This window comes from Poecilia formosa, unplaced genomic scaffold, assembly GCF_000485575.1.
Source record: "Poecilia formosa unplaced genomic scaffold, Poecilia_formosa-5.1.2 Scaffold57, whole genome shotgun sequence".
NCBI lineage: Eukaryota > Metazoa > Chordata > Actinopteri > Cyprinodontiformes > Poeciliidae > Poecilia > Poecilia formosa.
Genome location: NW_006799996.1, coordinates 2,556,131 through 2,583,829, shown reverse-complemented (window position 1 = coordinate 2,583,829; position 27,699 = coordinate 2,556,131). Strand labels below are relative to the sequence as shown.

Here is a 27,699-nt window from a genome sequence, read left to right as displayed (position 1 = left end):
AAGTTACAAAAGTCTCTTCTGGAGATTTAAAATCGCTTCGATATTCAAGCTTTAGATAAAAATGAGCAAATCAGTATAGCAATCTTCAGTTTTTGTACTTTTACCTGCCAATACCAATTTCACCTTTAAGTTGCAAAATAGCAGTTTCCATGTGTTTTCCTTAGAGATGGTAGATCCTTACTTCAACTCTGACATTTCCAAAAGGCTGTAAAAATGTCCAAATCCAGCAAGTTCCATGATAAACTCGAGCCAAAGCTCAAAAAGCGGAAACTCTGTTTCACTCCAAATAATATTCTTCTAATCTGCCTAAAGTCTTGCTTTCTCTGGCTCTCTTGCAGCCTAAATGTTCAGTTTCCTTTTAAATTGCTTCTTAGATTTCTGTTGTTCATTTTTTGCACATCACAGGTTGAAAATAATTAGTTTGAGTCGCACTCTCTGAGAAGCAATGTCAGAGGTGCTGTTGTCAGAGTGACATTGTAGCACTTCGTGTGGTGTGACCAAAGTATCTCTGAGTTCAGTTATGTGACCAGGATGCCACCATTCAGAGGTTTCCAAGCGCGCACCGCTGGGAGGAAACCCCAGGGGAAAACAAGATAAACTACATATCCCTTCAAGCACTGGAACCCCCTGGGATTCCTAACAGAAAGCTGGAGAGTGTAGCTTGGAACAGGGATCTTTGGGTTTCCCCCAGGACTTGTTAGCTCCACGATCTGATCTCAGATAAGACGAAGAAGATATATGGATATTTAGTCTGAAACGTAGACTAAAAATTGTACTGACAGATAATAAACTGTGTTCTATAGCGTGATTTCTTGATGTATGTGATTTTTCCAAATGAATCATTTTTGACCCTGGTGAAAACTTTCCATCTCTTCTTATTTCTTTCCTGTCTTCAGCACCTAATACCAAGGACCTGGACGTCTTCATCAAACGGAACCAAGAGTCGGGCTTTGGCTTCAGAGTCCTGGGTGGCGAGGGGCCAGATCAACCGGTGAGTTGCACAAATTATGTGTGATGATTGGAAGTTTCCAAAAACACAAACAAAATAGATTATCAATTAATATAAACTCCTAATAATCACATCAACCAGTCGATGTGCTCTTTCTAGCGCAGATCATTTTTGATTTCTTCTTCAGGTGTACATCGGCGCCATTGTGCCACTCGGCGCAGCCGAGAAGGACGGCCGTTTGCGGGCCGGAGATGAGCTGCTGTGTATAGACGGCGTTCCCGTTAAGGGCAAGTCGCACAAACAAGTGCTGGAACTGATGACCAACGCCGCCCGGAACGGCCAAGTCATGCTGACCGTCCGCCGGAAGCTGACACACACAGGTAGGTCTGCTGTGTATAATCAGCTCTGCATTCCTCCGAGGGCACTCGCAGCACAGTTCCTTCATCTCCTCATTTGCCTCAGATCAGCATGCTGGAGGAAAACCTCGGGGAAAAGGCTTTGATGTTGGATTTGCTCGGTAATCCTTTAAATTTGCTCTGGGTGACTTCCCTGTTGGAAAAAAATAGGAATAAATGAAGTTTGATTAAAACGATGACTTTCTGCTTTGAAGGCATTTTCTCTACCTTTTGAAAGAAGTGCATTTAATTTGATTTCATTAAAGATATTAAAACTATTTTACAAAAAGGCTGAAATAAGATGGTTGCTTTGTTGCGACATTAAAAAGCTGAGCTGATTTACATCTCAAAGTACTTTCTGAAAGTGTTTCTGCAGCAGCTCATACCTCCTGCTGAAATAAGGCCGGTTTAAACCCGCAAATAGCCACTTTATCCGTAGCAGGAGCACTTTTTCTAATGACTGTGCAGAAAATAAGCATCTGTCATGAGGACTCTCTGCTTTTATTGCTGGGTTTTGGAAAGATGAAGAGGCTGGTTAAAGATTACAAAGCAAGCATTCAACAAAGAGGGACTGAGTTGAATCCTCTTCAGCTATTTCAAATAACTGTTGTCTGTTGTTTTTATTATTTTATTTTTTTCATGTTCTTTTTTTCACATATCAGTTTCTTTAGATTTGTTCTCTGCTCAAAAGAAGCAATGAATCTCCTGAGGACCAAAAGCACAAATTTAACACCTACATAAGTTTGTAAAATATACCAATATATGTGATGTTATAAATAAAACTGAATATAAACACAGTTATTAATATTTCTTTTAAAATGTATATAAAAGGCGATTAGAAAATAAAATGAGAAAATATATAATTCTGTTTCATTTGACTATTTCGTGCCCCTGTGTTGCTGTTTATCAATAATTTATTTTATAGAATGTGTGACCCAACCAATCAAAGTTATTGATTATTTAGAAGACAGCTTTAATTATTTGACGATGGATTCCACAACAAAAATTCTGAAACAAATTAAGAAATATCAAAATATAATCTGTGATTTAAACACATAATGAAAAAGAATAGAAATTATTTGGATTTTCTCTCATTTTTATGTACATTTATTTCTTACAATGTTATTTGATTTTAAATGCCGTACAACCAATTAGTCATTTACAGGTGGCCCTGAAGTTCTGTTGATATTTAAACCGGTCTGTACGGACTAGCCTGTATCTGACAAACATCGTCTTGTTTGTGTTTTGTCATTCCTCAGAGGGTGGCGAAGAGGAAGAGAGCGGCCAGCAGCCTCAGCAGGTGGCCTCGGCTCTGGTCAACAGCTCTCCCAAAGTGCCTCGCGTTGAGGCGCCAAACGCCGTCCAGCCTGCTCAGCTCCCCAGACCGGAGAGCTTTGATGTTACCCTGCAGCGGAAAGACAATGAGGGCTTTGGTTTTGTTATCCTCACATCAAAGAACAAACCCCCACCTGGAGGTGTGGAGCAAACACAAGCACGACGCACGCATGTTGTTTTTGTTTTCATAGATCAGATTTAGAATTGATGCAAATCAACACAGCAGTAGATCAGGAAATGCTTACATCAAGTTTCTTATTATAGCAACAGCTTACAACCAAAAGTCCAATTTAGCCCCATCTATATAGACTCCAAGTGTGTCAAATCCATTCATTTCAATGTGGACCTGGTTGAAAATCCTATTAAAAATCTTTTGCTATCAAATTATTAATCAGTTAAACCAAAAATAATCACCAAATTATCCCTACATGACATTAATGTTAAGTTAAGTAGAAACGGATTAAATTTTGACATGGTAGAGTAAGAAGTTTTTTTGTTTTTGTTTTTTTTTTTAGCTGCAGATGCATTTTTTGCTACAAATACTGAAGGCATATACAGTTGAACATTTGCCTAAAATGCAAATTTTATAGCATTTTAGCCAATCAAATTTTTTATTTTCTTATTTAAAAAAGGAATTGATTCATTTTCTTTTTTGCATCTTTTATTTATAATATCATATAAAAATGAATAAGTGATTCAATGAAAATTCTGCAGAATATGTCAGTTTTTGTGATTAATTGATTATCAGTCTGAATAACTGATAGAATAACAAATTGCTAAAAATAATTATAGTTGCAGCCCTAATATATGATAATTACTCAGAAATTACTCTATTAATGATTCCATTCAGAAAAGAGAACCAGAGGTAATGGCAGTAGTTGCTCTGTCAGTGATTCATAAAAGAGAGTTAAACACAAACTCACTGGGACAGGCATAATTTCCAGAGGATGAAAGAAAAAAGAGATGATGCAAAGTAAATGGCAATAAAAGCTTTGTCAGTCACGCATTCCAGGAAAGCACAGCTTTCACAGCTTATCACAGCATCACTGGGCTTACCTTCGACTGCAAACGTCATAAAGAATGGTGCATTCAATGAACAGGCCGCCTAATTTGACTTCTTCTGAAAGGGATGTGTTTGTGGCTCGATTTCAATAAACTTCATTCCAATAAACACGGCCTTGTTATTACAGTGCTGGAACCACAGCTGACGTCACTCGTTTTTTGTGCAACTGTTAAAACACAGAGACAAAATAGTTCTTTACCTTTACGGAAATATCAGACATTGCTATTCTGTGACATGTTCTCTTTGGACGTAGAATCATGATGCACATTGATAGGTACTTTTTCTTGAACCTATATAAAAAGACCACAGACAACGTATATGAATTTTATAGACAAGCTTTTGCAAAAGGAGAACTCTCCATCCACAACCTCATCAGCCGTTCACAGAGAATTCTGATCTCCTTCCACGCGAGCCCCTGTTTTATTGTCAAGCAGAACAACCAAAAGGGGCAGTCAGGAAGAACAACAAAGGTCGTAAAACTTCTAACCTAAGCAAACCAGCAACTCAGTTCCAGGTGTGATATCTGATCTACGGTCTGAGCCTAGTTCAAATCTCGGTCAAACTGTCAACAAAGAGGGAGGATAAACAAGAGACAAAATACGACTGCTCACAGGCAGTTAGGAGGTATTCTGGTTGATAAGAATTAGTTAACTGTTACACATGAAGATGAAACAGTCAGTCCTAACCTCCAGGTCAGTTTATACACACATAAGGAAGAGAACACTTAAAACTAAAAATCACAATAATACTGATTAACATTAGACTGAATATGTACTAAAGTAATAACAAAATGATAATACCAAAAAATATCTAACACACATAATTGAATAATTGCTGTAGAAACATGCTAAAAGTCAGAGTTTTTCCTTTCATCTTTTTTTATGACAGTCATACCGCACAAAATCGGTCGTATTATCGAGGGGAGCCCCACGGACCGCATAGGTCGCATGAAGGTGGGGGACCGTATATCTGCTGTCAACGGCCAGTCCATCATGGAGCTGTCGCACAACGACATCGTTCAGCTCATAAAGGATGCCGGAAACACAGTCACGCTGACGGTCGTGCCTGAAGAAGGTAATCAGGCGTTACTCTGGTTTCTGTCCGGCTAATTAGGAGGGTGTCCCTTCTTCTTTCTTTTGCTAATGGGCTAACAGGACTGTTGATGCTTTCTCTGTTCTTACAGACAGCGCTCCTCCATCTGGAACAAATTCAGTAAAGCACAGTCCTTCAATCCAACATAGAGCCATGGGCCAACAGCCTTCCAGTCATCTAGACAGGTAGAGTAACACACAGCGATATGCAATAGGTTAAGTCGGCTTGAGCAGAAAAGTATTTCAAAAATAAGTTGAGACAAAACTAGAAGGATAAAGACATGCAAAATGTGAATTTTGCAACAAAAAAAAATAAACAATTTTGCAAAACCATGTTTTCATAATAAAACAGAAGAGTGAGCTTTTTCTGGTTTAATGTAAGACAAGAAAAAAATATGATGCTTGTTTTTATACATCTCATTTCAACTGTAAATGTATTATTTTGACAGTTTTATGACCTACATGTTGTTTTAAGCACCTTGGGGCTAATTAAAATGGCTTAACTTCACTGCTGAAGGTTTTGTAAACTCAAGCAAAGGTGTTGCTTTTAGACATCAAACTAAAGGTTCTACAGAAGCTCCCAAATTTCTGTTAATTTGTTTCCTGCTTTTTGTATCTTTCATATTTCTATGTAAAAGATGTTTCATAGAGCTCATGTCTATCACAACACTGTGTTGAATCAGAGAAACTTGTAAACCCACACCGAGACACGAGACGGTCCACTGCCGGTTCTTCCACTTGAAATCACAAATTACCTCCCAAAGTCACAACGCTCGTCTGTTTCTGCACCACCATGGGGCTCATTATCATCTCCTGTGGCCTGAACACGTCTTGTTACCGAAGAGCACAGAGAATCCCCCAGTGGTCACTCCTTGGATAGAGAGGAAACCAAAAGGCGAAGGATTAATGAACGGGCTTTCTTTCTTTGTAAACTTTCTTCAAACAAGATTACCTGTGCGAGAATCCTCAATCCCTTTTCAGTGGCTTCATTTGGACTTTGCATTAATGCCTTTTTTAATCACCAGAGCATGCCTTGGCTTCGGCTCAGCTCGGGCTCAGATATGAGCAGCGGCTGTCGGCTTCGGCTTGGCAGTCTGAAGTGAGCAAACTCTGCTCGGCGCAGAGAGTTTCTCAGCTCTTCAGATGGAGTGTCAGCGCAGCAAAGTTCCCACAAAGGCATTGTAATGAGCTCTTCGAAGCATTAAAGCGTGCCGCTGTTATCTGTCACGGAAATGTAAAAGCAACACAGCTCTTTGAAGGATTTATAGTTCTCAGTACATGCTGTAATGAAAGCAACAGAGAGAGGCTACACTGCTGTAATCACAACATGGAAGTGTGTAGATATTAACACCACTTCTTGTTTTAATCTAGTCTTCCAGTGTTTCTTCTGTTTTGTGTCTCATTATAACATGTTTGCTGTCTTCTCTGTGGTAGGGCCGCTGAGTCTGAGATGAGGAACTCTCTCCAACCGAACGAGATGGGAGCAATCGCCACATCTGGACCCAAACAGGTAAAACTAGAGCCAGAATTGCACCTATTCAGCTTTTGTTGCAAGGTTCCTGAGGTAACAAAGCTCGCTTCCTTGTGTTGGAACTACAAGGGCTGCTTTGTGGTGGAGCTGGAGCGGAGTCAGCGGGGCTTCGGCTTCAGTCTGAGAGGAGGAAAGGAGTACAATATGGGCTTGTACATCCTGCGCCTGGCCGAGGAAGGGCCTGCTCTTAAAGATGGACGGATACATGTGAGTTGGTTTAACAATGTTTCTCTGACATCCTAATAAACCAGGTGGTACCACAGGCTGATCCTAATAAATAACACACTGATCAAGGTTTCTCTGCATCCTGGAATAGTGTGGAATGTGATTAGTGTATTTATGAAGAGAGGAAAAAGTATCTCTTAAATATCTCTGTATTACAACACTTGTTTGACATCCATCTGTCTGAGATGGATCCATCCATCCATCCATCCATCCATCCATCCATCCATCCATCCATCCATCCATCCATCCATCAGTCAATCCATCCATCCATCCATCCATCCATCCATCCATCCATCCATCCATCTATCTCTCTATCCATCATCATAAACTTGTGGTCGTAGTGAAAGCATGGGAAGTATGCTTGTAAACTGAAACTATTGTAATTTCAGGTCGGGGATCAGATCGTGGAGATCAATGGCGAGGCCACTCAGGGCATCACACACACTCGGGCCATCGAGCTGATCCAGGCAGGGGGCAACAAGGTTCACCTGCTGCTCCGACCCGGCCAGGGCCTCGTTCCAGATCACAGTGAGTCCCAGCATCCATCCGCCTGCACACACATCAGATCAACAGCATTAACCAGGCATACATTAGAGCGATATGTTTGGCAGGATGCTGCATCCAGATTCACATGCATGAGTTTCAGGCTTCTCTTTAACCTCTCTCTCTTATCATTCTCATCCACAACTTCTAACTCAGTCTGCCTGTTGTGCTGTTTATCCTCCTTGCTTTCTCTGTGTTTCCTCTCTGGCACGGCTGTCTGTTTCTACCTTTTTATCTCTTCCTCCTATAGGTTCCAACTCTTCTTCCACCCTGTGCTTCTACATGAAACCAGAACATCACTAAAGGCCTCACTGCTTTTCTCGGTCTGTCTCTAATAAACTTGGTAAAACTTTTTGCCTCTAATTTTCAAGTCTCTCAGATTCCAAGTGCTGTCTGTTGTGTACTTTTATGTTAACTGAAATGGGTACAATGTCGTGCAAAAGTATTGACATCCCTTGAATGTTTCTAAGTGTCAGTGTGATTTTGTGTGATAGACTTGCAAAGGAAAATGATACACAGTTTTTAATATTTCAACGATATAAAAATCTGAAAAGTGTGGCGTACATATGTATTCACGCATATGTCTGGAAGAGTTGCAGAGATCCATTACGGATCCATTGTCCAATCCAGTATCCAAAGGAAAAATATATTAAAGTTGGTGGTTATAACATGTCAGGAGTTATTAATACATTTGCATAGCTCTACATGTATTACTCTTGATTGTAAAGCAGTGAGTCCTGTGGTAAAAAAGAACCAGAATGTGTCCACAATGCCTCTTCCGTTCTATAAAAGAGAAAAACTGTGGAAAAGTTCTTAATCTGTTATTGATCAAAGAGTGACAGGTGATAACAGGATCTGTGTGCATTCACTGGCATCAGCCTTTTAATTTCAAAGACAAGAAGAAGAAATAATTCGTATGAGTTGCTGCTCCGAGAAATCCAAAAAGCTCATTTCAGCGCCGCTAGATCCATCGCTCGGCTTTTTTTCTTTCTTTTTTTTGTTCCTCTCTTGAATTTTTCTGCTGCCTATATCAGCTCAGAGCCACGGCTGTGCGCTTCTTATCAGCTCGGTGGAAAATTGAAACGTCAGTCCCGGGTGAACCCTAGCACCCTTCCAGCTGATGCATATCTGAAGCTAGGCCAATATTTAGATGGAGATTGCAAAGGCTTATTGCAGAATGTGTGACACTGCTTCTGTTGCATGATGTTTTTTATTTGTTCATTTTACATGATGCTTGAATCCCTGCAGTAGTGTCAGAGTGGCTCTCAAAAGTTTAGACACCCCTAGCAAAATGCTTGCGTTTTTTTATATCCAAAGAGAGAATGAAACATTTTCAACCTTAAATAATATTTAATTTATTCAGTTCTGCTATATGTGATTGCCTATGATTGCACAACCATAAGCTAGCAAGTTGTTAAATCAAAAGCAGCACCCAGACTCTTTTGATAGAACCTTATTAGCTTTCAACATCTTGACTTGGTAATATTTGACTTCACTATCTTGCAAAAAATCTACCAAATTATGGAGACATCTCTCTTCTAATGACCGAACAAATTCAGTTCTGGATTTGTCTAGGCCACTCCAAACCTTTTTTTTTCCTTCAGATGAAGTTTTCTCTTGTTGATTTGGGTGTTTGCTTGTATTCACTGTGATGCTGAAAAGTAAAATCTTACCTAATCTTCAGCTTCCTAAAGGTTTTGGGACAAATCTGACAAATTCATTTAGTTCCATCTAAAGAAAGCAACTACCACCACCATGTTTCTTGTTATTTTCTGGACTATTGCAGAAGTTTTTGTTTTTTGTTTGGAATATATGGAATAAATGTCACCTTTTAAAGTTGTAAAAAGTTTTAAGATCATTTGAAATGGATGTCTAAGCATCCACTGGATGCTCAGCAGAAATGTTTTTCTAATTTTTATTTATTTTTTCCCAGGTACAAAAGACAAAGTAGCCATTCCGACGACAAGCTTTCCGAGACTCTCTGCATCCGATGACCAGTCATCTCCAGCTTCCCCGTCCACAGGATGGTCACCATCTTCCTCTAAAGTATTTGCCCCTGATGAGCCATCAGCCGGGGATTACAGAGTGCCTGGTTTCCCCGGTGCTGGACAGGAGCATGGTAGACAAGCTAACCGATCAAGAGGACAGCAGATCCCTACTCACAACCATAGGCGTTCCACTAGCCCTAGAAAAACTGGGCAGAGCGACTACAAATCTGGCAGTCCCAGGAAAATGGCAGAAGGTCAAATGGATAATGTGGAGCATTCCCAGAACCCCCAAAAAACAATGGAGGACGTGAGCAAGGAAAGAAAAACTTCTGGGCAGAAAGACCAGCGCTCCTCAAGTCCAAGGAAGGGCTCCAAGAGGGAGCTTGATCCTGTCCTGCATTCAAAGAACCCAGAAGACCCTCAGAGCCCCAGACGCCCAGCTGGACAACAGCCGGCTGGGGAAGTCAGAGACTGGAGACATAAGGGGGAGGATGCAACTCACCCACAGGAGAGAGGGGCTGCAGAGAGTGGAGACAAAAGCTGGGGGGCCGATGATCATCACAAGAAGGGAAAGAGGGCTCAGAAAGAGGCAGCGGCGCAGAAATCCCACAGGGAGAGGGCAGGGTCGGACGCCGATCCAGCCACCACCGGCCAAAGGGGCAGAAGAGAGAGAGCCGAAAAGGAATATCCAGAGGCCAAGTATCAGGGGCCGGCTGAGCAAGCCAACAGAAGGGACCCCAGAGGTTCTAGCAGTAGCATCCAGGATCCCAACTGCAACGGGACCAGCACCAGCAAGAAGGCCCCCATCACTCCCGGCCCGTGGAAAGTCCCCAGCTCGACCAAGATCCAGTCCCACGTGGACTCCACATATGCAGACATCTGAAATCTCTCCAGGGCTGGATGAAGACGAAGCTCGCCTACGAGAACCGAACACGGGTCGGAAAGATCGGATCAAAATATAACCAGCAACATACCTTCTCATTTATACGTCTCGTCGTTTGTTTGTTTTTTCTCACCCAGTTTGCCTCAGACGGTTTGCACCAAACTGCTGATCTCTGACATAAAACAAGTATTTGTACTTGACTCTGCTGCACGGCCACGTCAGATGAGTTGTGAGCAGGGTCTTTGGACGGAAATCTGTTCTGTGCCAATCAGAGACTCCGGTTAAATGGAAGCTGCTCCTGATAGTGCTCACTGTGAATCAGTTTGGAGGAGTCCAAATGAAGTGCTCACCCTGTCTACCCGAGCCACATGAAGGAATCTGTGTTTTTTTTTTTTCTGTTTGTTTACTTTTGAAGGATTACAAGCATACTCAAGCACTCACAGCTTTTAAACCGAGCAGGATTTATTCACTGTTATAGTCCCCAAAGGGACCTAAGTTGTCTTCAAATGATCTAATTAGACAAACGTTTTTGTTTTGTTTCATTTTGAAAAGCCGATGAAAGCTGTGATTTGTGTGACTGCATCCGAACATGTGAAGTTATAAATCCCATGTTGGTGGGAGGATCACTATGAAACTTTATATGCATCAATGAGCAGACCAGATACTTGTGGTTATAGATCTAATGTTTTTTTTTTTGTACTTGTGTTGTGAAAATAATGTGAGAATTTAAGCAAACAGGATAGTCTTCACACGCGTCCATGTCGAGTGCACTTAGATGGAGGCCGAACATGTAGATACACATCATTGCTTAAACAAATCCCCATTTTAAAAGCCTCAGACTTTACATGATATCTCACGGTCTGTAAGCAGCGTCATCCATCATGTTGTTGACTGTTAGCAGCACTGTGCCGATGTGTGTTTATTTATTCCTTTAGGATCTAATGTACTTAATCTGAAAAATGTAATATTTAGCAAAGTGATTACTCAAACATTGAACATATTTAGGATAAATAAATTAGCAGTCATATGACTGATAAAAGTACAGACTTTCCTTTTCTTAAAATTTGCATAAAATATTTTGATATCTGTATTTGTATTATAAATAGAGGTACAAAAAAACATCAACCCTAGTTCAAATATTTGATATACAATGCCAGATGCATGCATTGACACTCCTGGTAAAGATGTGCAAAAAGCCATAAAAACTTTGAATATTGTTTTGCAGAGGCATCATCTCAGGCCAATATTTAAAAAAAATACATCCCTTGTTAAGATAATAATCTTTATGATAATATAAATAATAATAATAATGTTGTTCTGGCCCACAGCATACCTATCCTCCACCCTGCTTAACTGTGAGTTTTTTTTTCTTTACATATTTTTATACTTTTTTTACAGGAAACACACCTAAAGTGTTAGAAACCAAAAAGTTTAACCTTACTCTTATCTGAGCAAGAGTTTACTCTGCTGCAGAGCTTCAAGGATAACCTTTACATACCAACTTCCCTACAAGCCTCCTCACTACAAGTACCGTTTATCTGTCTTTATACCACTAGGAAGCTAAAAATTGTGAGTTACTAAAATGTTTCTATACACACAGAACAACTAAAAAAACAACCTCTGCTTATTTTTATATCTAGACTAAATTTAAGGGTGCGCATAACTATTAAATTAGATCAAATGTTTTTCTTCACAAAATAGGTGTACTAAAAATGTACGTTTCTTCGTCAATTTTCTTAAGATAGTCCAACTGCAATAAAAACAAACTTATTTTAAGGCTTTTTACACATCTTTTACCAATGCTGCCAATCATTGTGACTGGTGCTATATTTTACTGTAGATTATACTCAAAGTGTAAATCTTAACATTTATTTCCAACATGGTTGTCAAGGTTGTTTTATACACAAAACCAGACCCTTAAAAGAATCCAACTAAATCGTCAGCTTTGACATGAAAGCTGCTTGTTTGTGATTGCAGACACATCTACATAATGTGAAAACATCTGCACTGATTCTGTGGTAGTCTGATCAAAATGGGATTCAGTCTGGTGTTAAACTATGTAAAAGTTACAAAAGCATCGACTACAACAACTGTGCTCCACCAACAAGAGAAAAAATGTAGCGTTTCGGTATTCCTACTGTGGACTAGAGTGACATCTAGTGCTCCAACCTCTGCTCTGCACAAACAAGTCATAGCTTTACCCCAACCATCATCCCCCTGCCTGCATATGAAGACGTAACGCATCTGTTTGTCTGTGAGGCCACTGAATAATTTATTGTCTGTTTTCACGTTGATATGATGGGCTACTGTCATTTTTACTGTTCATATCTTTACCATGTCTGATGCTGTGGCCTTGCATTGCTCCAACATATTTAAAAGTCATAGTTTTGACATCATTGTAGTTGTAAATGTTTATAAATTGTACAGCACCTGTATAAAAAAATGCCTTCATGAAGAAAAAAAAATCTATGTAAATTGTTCCATTATTTTTTTAAGGGAAATGATAGGAAATGTTATGCAATGGGTGGAAAAAAAAATGATCATGGCATACTGTTCATGCACTGATAAATAAAGGTTTACTGATTAAACATATCAGAGTTCAAGTATTTCATTCTGTCTCATACCAGGCAATGTTAGTAAAAAAGTTTACAGCATACACATCCTGTTAATTTCATAATCTTCAACACCAACAGTCATTGTACCCCAGTATACAGATGACATTTGAGAAGATGGAAGACTTCAGAAAAAACAGGTATGCTGATGACTAAACAATACTTTCACATAATTTGAACATTTCCTTACTGACGCATTGACTTTCTTTACTATAATTAACCCATTTTGTGCTCCCTGAAAAAACACAGTATAATTCTGAAATGTACATTAATTTTCAGTTTGGGGTAACCACAACTGTGTTATTTTTTAGAATTATTATTGTTTGCTTTTTGTGTGTGTGTGGGTGGGAGGAAGGGGGGTTGTACGTTCTTGACCGTTTATTTAAACCGCATGTTTTCTTTATTTTAATTTTCTGCTGGTAAATGTTCACTAACGGTTCAGCGTCTGCCGCCTGGAAGCACTCCCTCTTGTGGGTGTGATAAAATTAACCATGACGTCAGCTGAGCGAGAAGAGTGCGTGCGGAGCCGCACGCAGTCACCTCAAGTTCAACTACAACTCCCAAGAAGCCATGCGACAAATGCGAACTACAAAAACCAAAATGCAACCACAACGCATGCGCAGCATCGTCAAAATTGTTTAAGTTGACTACAAATTGTTCGGATAAGAACTACAAATTGTGGCGGGCATGCGCAGTGCAGGCCCCGAGCCCTTTAAACATACTGTACGTGCAAAGATGGCAGCTCAAGTCGACTTGCTCCGTGCGAAAGTGAACGACGAGCGGATAAGGGACAGCTATGACAGATTCATCAAAGAGAAGAAAAAGAAGAAAAAAAGAGATTTATCGCCGACAGCCGACAAAAGAGAAATATTTGAGAAAGAGGCGAAAAAGGTGAAGCTCCATCATCATCATCACAACTACCAGCAGCAGCACGCCGAGAACCGGAGCCACCAACCGCATCAGTTGCAGCAGAACCCCCAAACCCAGAACTTCAGCACGGATAAACACGTTCTCCACATCCACCACCACCACCACGGCCACCACCCTCACGGTCTCACCAACGGTACCAAGAAGAGCCTGCAGCCCGCTTTCCCAGCTCAGAAGCGAGCCGTGCCCCCTCAGCCACCTGCGCTCTTCACTTTCACGCCCCTCAAAGTGGTGAAGGCCCAGCCGCAGGAGCTCAAAGACAAGCACCGGGAGAAGGAGCACAAGCTGAAGCTGAAGAAGGAAAACTCGGAGGCTAACGTGAAGCTTCCTGAACTGAAGAAGAAAAAAGGTGAGCTTATTATTTGAGTGTTTAACGGCTACAAGCCGTTTGATACTAACACAAGACTGTTGACATGTGTCAACAGTAGCTTGTAAACGGATCATTTTAGCTAGCTTAGTTTATTATATAGCCAGTTTAGTAGTGTTTACATTTTTAAACATCTGAGCTGACTGTTTAAAATGAGCCTTTCTTTTCAGTGAATGAACAATTAATTTTAAATTAGTAATTTTAATTTCATCTTTAAGCATTCATTTACCTCTATTTGCTGTATATAAGTACCATTATTTTGTTCTTTTCATGTTATTATAAATTATATATATTGTTTACGAGCTTTTATTTAACTTATTTATTCACCTTTTATATTAGGTTTATTATCATTTTATTTATCTTTCCATTGTCTGTCCTTTGTGTTTAAATAATTTTTGTTTTAATTTTTTTGCAGTTATACTTTAGTAAGGATGTACATTATATTTTCTCTACATTAATCCTGTTTAATACATTGACAGATTTTGATATTTGGGGGCTTTCTAACCTCTTTTGAATTTGTCTTTACCTGTTTGTTTTTTAACAGGTTTTCAGGCTCATGTAACTGTTTATATAGCATAAACTTGCAGAAAAAGTGCTACACTATTAAAGTTTGTTTGAGTTATTGATTAATAAACTTTGATTTTGTCTTTAAAAATGACCGAAATGCATATTGTGTTTGTGTTGTATCTAGTCTTTACGAACATTTATACTTTATTCTAACCTCAATTATAAATGTTATGTAAAACATTGCTTAAAATAAGACATCCTATTATGATGTCGTAGAGGTGCTATATAGCAGGAAAATATGACATTGAGAGATTGAAGTTGATTATTGTTTTGGAGATATTGATTGCAATTAACCCAATTTATTTCTCAGCAACACAAACAACTCTCTCCATTTTTCTAACTTTGCCTGACTTTTTTAACTGTATTTTCAGAGTTGGTGCCCAACAATGAAAATGGAAAGTCTCTAACACTAGAAGAATATCTTCTGAAGAAGAAGAAAAAGAAGAAGAAGCATCGTGACGATGATCAGGGTGCCAAGAAGGTCCGACATCTGCACACCAAAGCGGTTCAGACTGTATGCACCGGGGTTGGGGCTGACCTCACAGTCCCTGTTAACCCTGAAGCTAAGCTGCCCGGCGTCATAAAGCAAGAAAGCACTCGACTTCCTGGCAGAGAACCTGTCGACAACTGTCCACCTTACATCCAAGCGCTCAAAATGGGCCGCACACCTTTCCTCTCGCATCAGGACCACTACATCCGCAGCTCCTGCCTCCAGACCGGTACCAGATATGGACGCTTTATTCACGAGGAGAAGCAGCCCAACGGAGGCGGATCTGTGCTGCACGCTTACGCTGACGAGTTGGCGTGCCTCAGTCCAGCTGAGATGGATGGATTCGCCCGGGAGTTCCTGGAGCTCACCTTTGCCGAGAAGCCCAAAGGTGCAGCGGTCTACGCCTTGACTGTAATCCACGGCGCAGCTTCGTACCTCCCTGACTTCTTGGACTACTTTGCCTTCAACTTCCCCAACACACCTGTCAAAATGGAAATACTGGGCAAGAAAGACATTGAGACCACCACTATAAGCAACTTCCATTCTCAGGTACGTAGAGGAGGGGGGAAGGGGAGGCAATGTACTTGATACAGCATGGCTTCAATTTAAACAACCCAACAGTCCTAGTGCTCAGTAGGCTGTGCTGTTGTGAATTCTCTGACACATGTACTGGAGAAGCACCATAAAAAAGCCTCAGGGTGTCCACAGATCTTTAAAAAGTCTTTAATTTATGCATCTAAAATCAAAGCCTCAAAATGTCTTAAATTGGTTTTTATAAAGTTGGTCTTCAATATGCGAATCACAGGTCTTAAATTTTGTCTTGACAGGACTAATCACTCGTACGGCAGAGTGTTAGAGCCATACTAAGAAAAACATTTTAAAGATTATAAGAAAAAAGTCATAATAGTACGAGAATAAAGTCAAAATAACACAAGAATAAAGTTGTAATAACATAATAAAGTCATCTTACGAGAATAAATTTGAGACTAAAGTCAATGTAATACTAACATAATGTGATATTGCCAGAATAAAGTCGTAATGTTATGACTTTATTCTCATAATTTTATTCATTCTTTTATTTTTCTTGCCGTTACTGTAATACTCCATAGTTTGAACATTTCTTTCGACATTTAGGTATTAAATTCCATTCACAATGTTCTTAAAAAGGTCTTGAAAAGTCTTAAATTTGAGTTGGTGAAACCGGCAAAAACCTGGTTTTGAGCTCAGTCTGCTTGTCCTTCACCACAATGGTGACAAAAAAACCCGCAACTTGAAAAACTAGAATTCTGGCAACTTTTATTCGGAAGNAGTGTTAGAGCCATACTAAGAAAAACATTTTAAAGATTATAAGAAAAAAGTCATAATAGTACGAGAATAAAGTCAAAATAACACAAGAATAAAGTTGTAATAACATAATAAAGTCATCTTACGAGAATAAATTTGAGACTAAAGTCAATGTAATACTAACATAATGTGATATTACCAGAATAAAGTCGTAATGTTGTGACTTTATTCTCATAATTTTATTCATTCTTTTATTTTTCTTGCCGTTACTGTAATACTCCATAGTTTGAACATTTCTTTCGACATTTAGGTATTAAATTCCATTCACAATGTTCTTAAAAAGGTCTTGAAAAGTCTTAAATTTGAAACCGTCAAAAACCTGGTTTTGAGCTCAGTCTGCTTGTCCTTCACCACAATGGTGACAAAAAGACCCGCAACTTGAAAAACTAGAATTCTGGCAACTTTTATTCGGAAGCAAGTTCTGCTCCGGTTCTGACCAGTTTTAAAATAAAAATTGTTAGTGCAAAACAACAGGCAAAGTCACCTGTCATTTAGGTAAAAACAAAACAATTTTGCTTTACTGTTTAGAGCAATCTGCCACTGGATATTCATACTTACAGTTTGTACTTGCCAGTGGAATAAAGATTTATCTGCTGTGAAAAATTAGATTTTCTGCCCCCAAATCTGTGGATGTTTGCTCTTTGAAGAGAGGAAGTAGGAAGGTTTGCAGGGGATGTTGATTGGAGGTCACAGTAGCAGTTTTTCCCCCCCTTCATGTAGGGAACATTTGATAATTTCACCCACTGGAAAGTCCTCTGTCTATGTAAGGGCTGTAAGCTCTGGCTGATGATGATTGTATGTCATTGTGTAATATTTACCTCTATGCCGTGACTGCTGTGCATGGAAAACATATGCCAGCAGGTACCATTTTGCACACTGGGACAGGTATATCACAATGACTATTAGACATTAAGGATTAAAATACAATTTTAAATGTGGCTAGGAAGCAGTACATTACTGGAAAAAAAAACTTTGAAACTTCTAGATCAATTAAAAATTGTGAAAGTCAACAAAATAGTAAATTTGTATGGATTAAGGTAAAAAAATTATAATGCTAAAGCTGGAATGTTTTTCAACATTGTGCTGTTGACGACTCTGCACCGGGACATGCTGCTCTGGTACAGGAAAAGAGCCCAGAGGCCCCACTTTGGAAAATATCCAGATGCATTTCGCTCTCTGAGGATTTCTGGTATTTTGTTGCAAATGTCTGACTTTAAAACCTCAGAGAAACTCCTGAGTTTTGTTTTTTTCATTGAAAATTTGTGACCTCACAATGGCAGAAAATAGCTTAGTTTTAACATCGTACATTGTTGGCTTTCTTTTTTCTTTTTTCCTCATCCAAGAAAGTTCTTTTTTTTGTTGTTGTTTTTAGAAAGCATGTTAAATTAATCTAGAAATATTGAGGCTTTTTTGGTAGAAATGTATTTCTTTGTGACCACATTTGAATGTTTTTCATTAATCTACAATGGCGACAATTATCCGCTGTACTTGCTAAGCACTTAGAGTTCAGCATGTAATATTTTATCTGTAGCTCTACACACTGTTAACAACCTGGAGCTCATGTGCAAATAACTGAATGGGTTAATGGGATTCACACACTGTGCTCTACAACATTACTGGTGTGTAAATGTGGGCGTATCAGAAATCCATTAGTAGTAATGTGGATTTCTGAAGGGTTTTAGAGCAGAACCTGTCGTTTCTGGCAGGCGACTAATTGTGACAGTTTTTGTTCTGCTAAAAAGAAAAGACAGTGAAGTCTGGCTGGTTTTATTCATTCTCATACCATCTGCTTGATGGAACAGCTGTGTTTTTATTATATATTCAGTACTAAAACTGTAATGATCAAGAGAAATCTCAAGTTAATAATAGTGATTGCTGTATTGTCATTCTACAGGATGCAGTGCAACTGTGTTAAACAAAAAAAGAAAAAGTAAAAAATTGCACAAAATCTTTAAAAAATGTATTTTTATGGACCTTAAGTGCTTTTATCATTCAAATTGAGAAAATATTATTTTAGCTTACAGATAAAGATTAGCTTGTAGCATTTAAAAGGTTCCTTTACTTTTTTCCCCAGGTGAGCCGGACGTATTGCTCTGGAACGTACCGAGCCGGACCCATGAGGCAGATCAGCCTGGTCGGCGCCGTGGACGAAGAAGTCGGAGATTATTTCCCAGAGTTCTTGGACATGCTGGAGGAGTCGCCGTTTCTCAAGGTGGAAGAGAGATTTTGTTTTCTGTTCTTGCAATAGCTTCTGTAAGAGTTTGTGTTTGTAGCACAGCAGCTTTATCACTTAAACACACGAGTGTATTAGTATTTTAGAGAAAGGCAAGCAAAAACAAAAAAAAGTGTGGAATCTGTTGTTTGTAGTGTCAAAATAACATCTTATTTTAAGACAAAGAGAAGGAAAAGCTATTTAGCTAAATTATTTATATTCATCTCATCTTGATTTTTGCTTTAACTTGCACATATTAAGAATATATTCATGCTTTGGAAACATTTAAGAAAATACGGATATCCAAAGTGTCAATGGCAGCTGGAAGATATGCAGAAACAGAGATGATGCAGGCTGAAAGTGCTTGAATTGTAAATAAAAAATAAAAAAGCAACAAAGGCTTGACTATATGCGTTTCATTCTAGAAAAATATGAACGTGAAAGGGAAAAAAATGTCTGCAACAACCCAAACTGCCAGAAGAGGGAGACATTCTATATTTTAAACATCATAAACAGCCTCGTGAACTGCAGTTAGATTAGAAAATGTTCATCATTGTGTGGTCGGTATAAACTAGGAATCATACACTAACTCACAGAAAATCCCCTATATAACAACAAATGTTACTCAAAATGTACTTTTGATGCTGTAAAATACAATGCTAAATTCATTGTATTTTGGGCTCAGGTCAGTTAAGAAACAAATTTCATTAGATCTTGAATATTGTTTCGGTATTCTGGCATATATTGTCTTGCAGATGCAGGAACTACCTTGAATCATGTCCATTTAAATGTATTGTCTGTACCTGTGACTGGTTTTGTAGATGACCCTGCCTTGGGGAACCCTCTCCAGTCTGAAGCTGGACTGTCGCTCTCAGAGTGACGACGGACCCATCATGTGGGTCCGACCGGGAGAGCAAATGGTTCCAACTGCTGATATGCCCAAGTCTCCATTTAAGCGTCGCAGGTAAGAGCTTGTGCAAGAACGTTGGACGTCTACCTCTAACTAAAAAGAAAACCAGCTGCTCATCTGCTGCTTTTCTATTCATTTATTTGATTATTTTAGATCTATGAATGAAATAAAAAACCTGCACTACCTACCGAGGGCCAGTGAACCCAGAGAGGTTCTGTTCGAAGACCGGACTAAGGCCCATGCTGATCATGTAGGGCAGAGTTTCGACTGGCAGAGCACAGCTGCTGTGGGGGTCCTGAAGGCTGTGCACTTTGGAGAAGGGTGCGTTTCGTTGAGCATAATCAGATTTGCCTCACCGTTGTTAACTACACTGCAAAAACACTTAATCTTAACTCATATCTTTGTCCAGTTTTTTGTACAAATATGTTAGTACACTTGTAATGAAGCAAAACTAACTTACAAGTAACTTTTCAGCAAGATATAGGAGCTTGTTTTCAGTAAATACTTTCTTAATGTTGGTTTTCAAAAAAGCACTAGTTCCACTGGTAGATTTCTTTACCTATAACATATGAAAATGTTTTGTTATAAGTGAAATAATCTGCCTGTGTAGATATAATTTTTTAAAGAATACAAGTTCATTCTAAACTTTTCTTCCTGAAAAGTAACTTGTAAATTATTTTTGTCTTATTTCAAGTGTACTAAGATATTTTCACTTCAAACTAGCCAAAAATACTTGGCAAGATTCGCTGTTATTGCAGTGTAGTTGTTGAGAAGGTTATTTACTTGTTTATTTTTAATGGGATCTCTTAAAGGGATAACCGCCCTCGGATTACCAAGGATGTGGTGTGTTTTGATGCTGGGGACTTTAACGAGGTTGTCCAGAGGCTGCAGCTGGATCTTTATGAGCCCCCAGTTTCTCAGGTAAATTCAGATTCCAGTTAAAAATAATGTTTTCTTTTTTTTTTCTGCATATGTTTAATAACGTATGTGTGTGTCTTGGTGAAGTGTGTCCAGTGGGTGGATGACGCCAAGCTGAATCAGCTGAGGAGGGAAGGCATCCGCTACATCCGCGCGCAACTCTGCGACGACGACATTTACTTCATCCCCAGGAACGTCATCCACCAGTTCAAGACGGTGTCAGCCGTCTGCAGCCTGGCCTGGCACATCCGCCTCAAACAGTACCACTCGGCCGAAGACACGGATGCCACGGAGGAGCAGCAGCAGCCCAAAGATCTGAGCCCCACATCAGGCCGAGTCTCCTTCTCCTCCCCTGCCAGACCGGACTCCACTCTCACCCCGTGTTCACGGCGCCAGCCGGACAGCATCCACGGCGGGGTGGCCAAAACCGAGGAGCCCGAGTTCCAGAGGCCGGCCACGCCGTCGAAGGAGCCTCAGCCAGCCCCCCCTCAGCCCACCAAATCCACTCACCTCCCCCACCTTTACCCCGCCTCGGTCCACTCTGGCTGCACGCCCTCGAAGGAGCCCTCGCTGCCAAAGGCTAATGGCCACAGCACGGAGATCCCCAAATGATCCCAGTCAGCCCTTCTTCCTTCCAGCTATAGCAGGAAGTATTTAAAATTTTAGACTAAATTTGACATCTGAGTCAATCAGGAAGCTTTTAAATTATTCTTCTTTTTTATCTCACAATAATGGTGTGTTTTTGTCTTCTTTTTTTTAACCTACTGTAATGTTATTGTTTAATGGGACAGAATAATATATATATTTAGTTATCGGATGTAAAGAATCTTATTATTTTTAAACTGATATTGTAAATCGTCACACGTGCTGTGTGAAAGAAACTTTTTTTGTTTTTTATTTCACGGTGAAGTTATTTCTCGGAATCCAATTCACCCATTAACCTGGATGTGTTCTTGATCAATAACAGACTTTCTTCAGCTGCATGAACCTGCCATGTTATCATGAAACTTATGAAGATCACCTTAAGCCCGGGATTTTGTATTTTTATTCAATTGATTTGGAGACATGGGCAGCTGTGTGCGGTGAGCTCAGCGCAGATGGGGCAGGGTGTTAATTTGGCTTGATTGGGGTCACTTTATGTCAAAGTGAGATTGAAAATCCCCCAGAAACTGGATGTCCACTCTTCAGAGAATCCAGTAATGTTTAAAGCGCTCTCCTTCCTCCATGTACAAAACTTCAGTGGTGTGACTGTTGTAACTAATTATCAGGGTGGCAGCATATCTGGGAACTGGCAGCCTGATGGCAACAGTAGTAGCATATCCATGGTGTGAGATACAAATTCACATCATGGCCCTCGCTGGTGTGCTTGGTCACTGAACCAAGAATTTGTAGCAGGACTGACCACAAGCCAGCCTAACCCTGGCCACACTGACCAGGAATTACACAAATTAGCTTCTTACAACACCATCTACACCACAACAGATATGTGCTTGGCATTCTGACGCCACTCTGGCTCCAACAAAAAAGAAGGATCTCACCGGAGGCAACTTTTACCATGTTCTTCACACTAAGACATAAAAACACATGTGATGATTAGTCTCTATCCATGCAAAGATTAGTATGAGCAAAGCTGCAAAGAAGTGTCCACACCTCCAAATTGCACATGTTGACTTGTTGCTGAGCGCCTGTGGGAAGATTAAGGTTTTCTGTTGTCTGCAATTCAATATGATTGGGAAAATTGTTTTTGAGAGAAGAGGAAGCGCGAACAATGTCTCATTAGGTTCATTAATTAATTTCTTTGTTGCGACTATAAAAGGAGGAAGTGTTTACCCAGGTATGATCCTCCACAGCAGCGCTGTACATGGTAGAGGATGTGCAGGATTCTCAAGTTTAAAATGAAGTTCCACATTTTCTGATTTGATACTTGTGGGTGAGTATCCAGTCTGCAGTAGGGTGACGCTTGCCTTTAAACTGAAATTACTTTTTCTGAGATCCCGAAGGCCGTCTGAAGCCGCTTTGAAGTGGACTAATTCCCCCCTTTAAAAGCGTCATGCAATTATGTTAGTAAACTTAAAGCACTTAAATCTTTTTTTGCCAGCTATGAGTTTGTACTTATAGTCATAATTCAAACTTTGTTTTATTTGTGAACTTGTTTGATTGTTTGTACCTTTTTTTAATATTTATTTTCTGCAGATTCTGCTTTCTGATCCGGTATCTCGAGCATCTTTTAATCACAACGGAACTGCAAAAGTTGCACTTAGCAATAATAGTCAGTCGTTTTTCATGTTTAGAATGAAAATGGAGCGTAATATGTCGTTGTGATAGCTGAGATTATGTGACTGTTGTGATGGTTATATTGGGTTTTTTTTCATCAAAATCTTTCGTAAGGTGACGACTTTAGGTAGTTTTAGAAAGAATGTATAGGATGAAGGCTGGAAATGATGTTCCAAAGCGTCCAGACGTTGGATGGAGATTGAGGCCTTCAGTTTCTTGTTTTCAGATTTTTTTCAGAATGAGGTTTAGAAGGAAGGAAGTGACGTTGTGCTACCTGGTGCCTTTTGCATGATTAGCCGAACTTGAGACTGAAGGCTTCTATTTTTTTGATGACTGAAATGGGAAATAAGTACCTGGTAGCAAATACTTTACACATAATAGTTTGGCTTTCTTAAATCACAGAATGGATTTTTTGCTATGTTATTATGGCTTCCATATAGTCTTGACTTCTTGTAGCTCTTCTTTCTTGAAGATTTTTAGATTTAGTTTTTTTTTTTTCCCTTACTTGTTGGCATCATAAATCACAGACAGAAAGATACAGGAAGCATACATTGTTTACCGTTGTAAAATAATACAATTACGCTTAAATAGGAAAAACGCAATTGGAATGCAAAGACATATTTTTTAATAAATAAATGTGCAGTTGCAGCATATCCATATGCACGACATTCAATATTTATCAGGATATCAGTTTCATCATATCGCTTTTAAATAATATGGCAAAGAAGCAGTGAACGATGCAAAGTCCGCTCTGTTTGAAAGACAAAGTGTCGCGCTCGTGAGGATTCGTTATACCCGTTTTCTTGTTTCACGCTGAAAGCATACATGCGACCACAATCATCACACACATGCACATTTAAATTTAGACCTAACACACAACGCAACAGCTTTGCCTTGAGCACAAAATAAAACAAGTCATACAGAAACTCACTCCAAGCGGTTTCTCATATCTGAATATCGATGTTGCTTTTTGTTTTATAGAAGGCACTGTTCAGAAGTTAAACATTTGCTTTACTTTATAAATTGCACAAAAACTGGGCCCTTCCTGCGTGTTTCCTGACGGGAGGTGCAGCTGCACAGAAACCCGTTTTGGCTTTTCTCTGTTCTTCTTCTGCTGTGTCGGATGTTTTCTTGACAAATTTGTAATAAACCTGCTTCTGTCCCAAAGTCACTGAGTAGTGCAGTGTATTATTTTGAGGCCAAGTCTCTTCAGATCCAGGTCTCCGGATAGCTCCGAGGGCCTTTTGGCTTTCCAAAACGGTTCCCAAATCCTGTGGAACAGAAAGGATGATTTCACAGATTAGATTTGTGATGGTTTTGTTTTATCATGTTTGAAAAGTATTTTTAACTCATTAGCTGTTTTTTGTGGTTTGCCTCTTCACAAATCCAAACTCTAAGGTATTTTTTAATACAAATTCAAAGAGTACTTCATTGAGCCAAAAGAGTTTGAAGTAGTAAATACAGCAGTGAAAGTGGAGGAAATTTCATGTGGTCGACAAACAAAGATGAAGTATTGCATAATTGTGAAGTGGAAGTAAAACTATCCAATGGGCCCAACTACTGACTTCACATATGTGCATCAATTTTAATTCTTGCCCCAAGTTGTTTTTGGTCTGGACTTTGACTGGGCTACTTTAAACAATGAATGTGCTGTGTTCATGCATTTATTCAACCTTTAATCGGTAAACTATTAAGAACAAGTTGTTATTTACAGTGACAGCCTGACAGGGATGGCAATTAAATAGTGTGGACAAAAAACATTAGCTTCATAAAAAAAGCAAATGAGGTGGATTAGCAGTGCTTGCCATCAAATGATGGTTTCATCCAGGGCATGCTATTTTTGGAACAAGTCATGACGATCATGAGATTGTCATACAGCAACAGTCTTCAGTCAGAAGCTTCATTGCGAGACCAACTGCTACTGGAGATGCTTCCAGCCCACAACATCATCATCCATGGCGACTCTTTGAAGACTCTTGGATGTCTTTAAACTTCATGTATCTAAAATTAAGACCTTTAAATGTCTTACTCTTTAAATTAAATTAACTTTACCTTAAATACATTAATCACACATCTTACATTTTGTTGTGGATGAACTATTTAATCATGTATATTTTTTTTCTTCACAGGATTTTCTGTCATCTGCAGATATCATCATTGCGTTCGGTGGCTTGAGACGGTTGCGGCTACCGGTAACTAGCTGCTAAAATACCCTAGCTAGCTAGCTAGCAAGGTTTAAGATTTTTTATGTCCATCATGGATAAGTGCAGATTTATTGCTGGATGGTGTTCATCTGGCTCACTTCTTTTGCCAAACCATACAATTTTCTTTTGTACATTTTTAATTACTTAGGTCTTAAATTCCATTCATAATGGAATCTTAAATCTGAGTTGTTCAAACCTGCAGAAACCCTGAAAAAAATTCCTGAGTAGAATTGAATGGCCACAGCATGATTCTGCCATCACCATGTTTCAGCATGGAGAAGGTGTGTTCAGGTTGTTTGCTTATCCTCTCAAATAGCTTTTCACTTGGAGACCAAATAGTCTCATCTGTCCAGAGCACCTTCCTCCAGTGACCTGGATATAATTTGCACAGATGAACTCTACTTATTGCCAGAGGCAGTGTCTGCATTGGATTTTATTTAGTGGTGTCAGAGTTAAAAAGGATTACTACAAATACATAGAACACTTTTTGTGGGATATTTTAAAAAGCATCTAAACCATCTATCGTTTTCCTTAACATGAGTATAAACTGGCATATTGACTTACCAAATTTAAACACAGTAAATGAGCTACTATGTGAGGTGGCTGTAGCTCCAGCCTGAGTTGGAGGCGGTGGAGGGGCTGTTTTAGCTGGAATTAAAGTTTTCACAGTTATTTTATGAGAGAAATTATTAGTTTTATTAACGACGTGAAGTACAGAGTAACGTTACTTACGTTTTGATTTATGCCTAAAAAGTTTCAGGCTCTAAATAAAGAAAAGAAAATTATTGATCTATGCTTTATTTTATCCATAGCTTATAACGTTGCTCTTCTTGTCTTACCTTTGTTCTCAACATGCTCTTTTCACTGCTTTTGTCTGCTTTGCTTCCTGATCTGTCACTGTTTGGGGTGGGCCTGTGGTTTATATTCTGTTGTTCCACTTGCGCTGATGAACATAGAAACGGAAAGGAGATGAAGCATATTTTTGCCCAGATGTTGACATTTCACCTGGCACGATGCTCCCCCCTCATGTCTGTGCAAAAATATCTTATCCAAACTCTTAAAAGGAATCTCAGCTTCCTTCGATGTGCAGCGTCTTGTGGCTGATCTGCTTTTCTTGATATGTCTGAGGATCTTCTGTCATTTTGATGAGTGCTTGTACGGTTATTAATAGACTGTGTGAGACAGGCTACTGTGTAGTGTGCTTCAAACTGACTCACCACTTCCTCCTTCAGCTGAGACCACAGGAAGAGGAGTGAGCTGCGGAAATGCACTGAGGGGCTCTGCAGTATGAACACAATGATTAATAAAAACATCCCCTGTTGAAACACATTTATTTCCACTAATAATAATAATAATAATCAGCATGCAGAATGTTTAACCAGTCAAGCTTTAAACCCCTTCATACCTCCTTGTGATAGTGACATTTAATTTTACTCTCTGTGAGCCTCCATGTTTGTACTAACAAAAAGATTAAGTTTCTTTTTTGTGCATGTAATATGACTAACTGCATTAAATTATGGTATAAACATACAAAAAACTATAAGTATATATCTATCTATATATAAGATGGATATTCTTGGTAAGAAGTGACATGTTCTCGGGAATCCCTGCAGGCCTGGGATCCTGTGCAGCAGCGTAAATCGTTGATGCTCTGCATCCGAGTCACAGATCTGAGCCAACAACAAGCAGGTGGCTATCTGTGTTTAACTTTTAACTGCTTAAAGGCTCAGTAAGACGAAGGCAGGTAACTCACCTGAACGTGAGCTTTTAGCACGAACACTCTGAGGAAAGATATTAGACATGTTAAAACTTAGAGGAGAAAAATAAGAAATTTGGCTTTAGAGCCCAGTGAAAATTAACCCAGAGTAATTCTGTTGAACTTTATGACATATTGGAGTTCATGTTACCTTGCTCCGGTTCATGACAGCATCCAGGAACTTCTTGGGCTGGGAGCTGCCATCCCACTCTGATGACATTCCCACCCTGGGAAGCGACTGTGCTGACCCCATGGAAAGAGGGCGTTGCATATTTCTGTCATGAGCTGAAAGATCAGACAGAGTGGCAGTTCTTAGACAATCATCTCTTTCATGAGTCGCTGTATAAGAAGGGAATGAAATGCTCACAAGTTTCTGCAGGGAAGGGGAAGGATTCTGGGACTCTTTTAGCAACAGGTGATGCCAGACTGTCCTCAGCTACAAACCCAAGTATGAAAGAATGTTTAATTCTCCTTTTCTAACCATTTTTGATTCATTCTGAAAGTCAAATAACATTCTATAGAATGTTTTGCACAATGTTTAAACTTTATTTTTTACAAATTGGAGTGTAGACCTAGATTTTCCCCCCCTTCTAATCAGTTCTGAAAGAAGAAAAATATTTAAATTTCTTAATCTTTTATGCCGGACAAGCTTACTGCGAGGAAGAGGTGGTGGAGTCATAGGGACCGGAGGTGGACTGGAAGTGTGGAAATTTGTTTGGTCAAGTTGCATTACTGAAGTTGGAGCTATCATGAAAAAAAACAACACAAAGCTGATTTATACTATTGATCTTCTAGAAACATCAAAGCTTGCAAATGTTAAACTGAAAAGAGAAAAAATTAAATGATCATAACAGTACTTTGCTGTGGTTATTTTATCTATTAGAACATCTTACCTGAGAGAGTCATTTTTGCTCTGAGACTCTGCAAGAAAAAAAAAAAAAACAAGCTTGCTTTCAGAAAATCTATAGAAACATTTTCAAAACATGCGGAAAAAACGGCTGGTCAAAGTTCATAGCTTGACTGTTAAATAAAAAATCCAGTAAATGAGAGGTACTAAGTCTCTCAAAGTCAGACATAAAGTAAGCAGATCCTCTTCAGTATTTAAAATACAGACT

The 27,699-nt window shown here is 39.3% G+C and overlaps 3 protein-coding genes across 5 annotated transcripts in view; 2 read left to right on the top strand and 1 right to left on the bottom strand.

Moving 5' to 3' along the window:
- The window catches only part of magi3a (membrane associated guanylate kinase, WW and PDZ domain containing 3a), a 128,782-nt gene extending 116,187 nt beyond the window's left edge, over window positions 1–12,595 (top strand). The window contains exons 13-22 of one of the 3 annotated variants that reach the window (XM_016672230.1): window positions 897–991; window positions 1,137–1,329; window positions 2,604–2,819; window positions 4,631–4,816; window positions 4,926–5,019; window positions 6,268–6,343; window positions 6,434–6,571; window positions 6,979–7,117; window positions 7,383–7,455; window positions 9,066–9,149. In XM_016672230.1, the coding sequence (XP_016527716.1) occupies window positions 897–991; window positions 1,137–1,329; window positions 2,604–2,819; window positions 4,631–4,816; window positions 4,926–5,019; window positions 6,268–6,343; window positions 6,434–6,571; window positions 6,979–7,117; window positions 7,383–7,435 (1,190 nt within the window). In that variant the 3' untranslated portion in view covers window positions 7,436–7,455; window positions 9,066–9,149. Of the gene's footprint in view, window positions 1–896; window positions 992–1,136; window positions 1,330–2,603; window positions 2,820–4,630; window positions 4,817–4,925; window positions 5,020–6,267; window positions 6,344–6,433; window positions 6,572–6,978; window positions 7,118–7,382; window positions 7,458–9,065 lie in introns of those variants that run through there. The other 2 variants (XM_007553655.2, XM_016672228.1) reach the window with 2 other exon arrangements.
- A 513-nt stretch (window positions 12,596–13,108) lies between these two features.
- Window positions 13,109–22,780, top strand: rsbn1 (round spermatid basic protein 1). Its single transcript, XM_007553653.2, has 7 exons — window positions 13,109–13,891; window positions 14,848–15,515; window positions 18,385–18,522; window positions 19,344–19,486; window positions 19,586–19,753; window positions 20,245–20,353; window positions 20,438–22,780. The coding sequence occupies exons 1-7, from the start codon at window positions 13,303–13,305 to the stop codon at window positions 20,960–20,962; spliced, it is 2,340 nt and encodes a 779-aa protein (XP_007553715.2). The 5' UTR covers window positions 13,109–13,302; the 3' UTR covers window positions 20,963–22,780.
- Window positions 22,712–27,699, bottom strand: part of LOC103139165 (tyrosine-protein phosphatase non-receptor type 22-like) — a 22,231-nt gene continuing 17,243 nt past the window's right edge. The window contains exons 17-26 of the mRNA XM_007553654.2: window positions 27,478–27,505; window positions 27,239–27,328; window positions 26,952–27,020; window positions 26,736–26,869; window positions 26,582–26,609; window positions 26,046–26,108; window positions 25,668–25,771; window positions 25,561–25,591; window positions 25,393–25,476; window positions 22,712–23,895 (exon numbers count right to left, since the gene is read on the bottom strand). Of these exons, the coding sequence (XP_007553716.1) occupies window positions 23,834–23,895; window positions 25,393–25,476; window positions 25,561–25,591; window positions 25,668–25,771; window positions 26,046–26,108; window positions 26,582–26,609; window positions 26,736–26,869; window positions 26,952–27,020; window positions 27,239–27,328; window positions 27,478–27,505 (693 nt within the window). The 3' untranslated portion in view covers window positions 22,712–23,833. The remainder of the gene's footprint in view (window positions 23,896–25,392; window positions 25,477–25,560; window positions 25,592–25,667; window positions 25,772–26,045; window positions 26,109–26,581; window positions 26,610–26,735; window positions 26,870–26,951; window positions 27,021–27,238; window positions 27,329–27,477; window positions 27,506–27,699) is intronic.

Bases quoted from the DNA above. Each gene is read 5' to 3' on its own strand.
- rsbn1 (XM_007553653.2), top strand. From the start codon at position 13,303: ATGCGCAGTGCAGGCCCCGAGCCCTTTAAACATACTGTACGTGCAAAG. The intron at 13,892-14,847 runs GTGAGCTTATTA...CTGTATTTTCAG, and splicing joins TGAACTGAAGAAGAAAAAAG to AGTTGGTGCCCAACAATGAA. The intron at 19,487-19,585 runs GTAAGAGCTTGT...TGATTATTTTAG, and splicing joins TCTCCATTTAAGCGTCGCAG to ATCTATGAATGAAATAAAAA.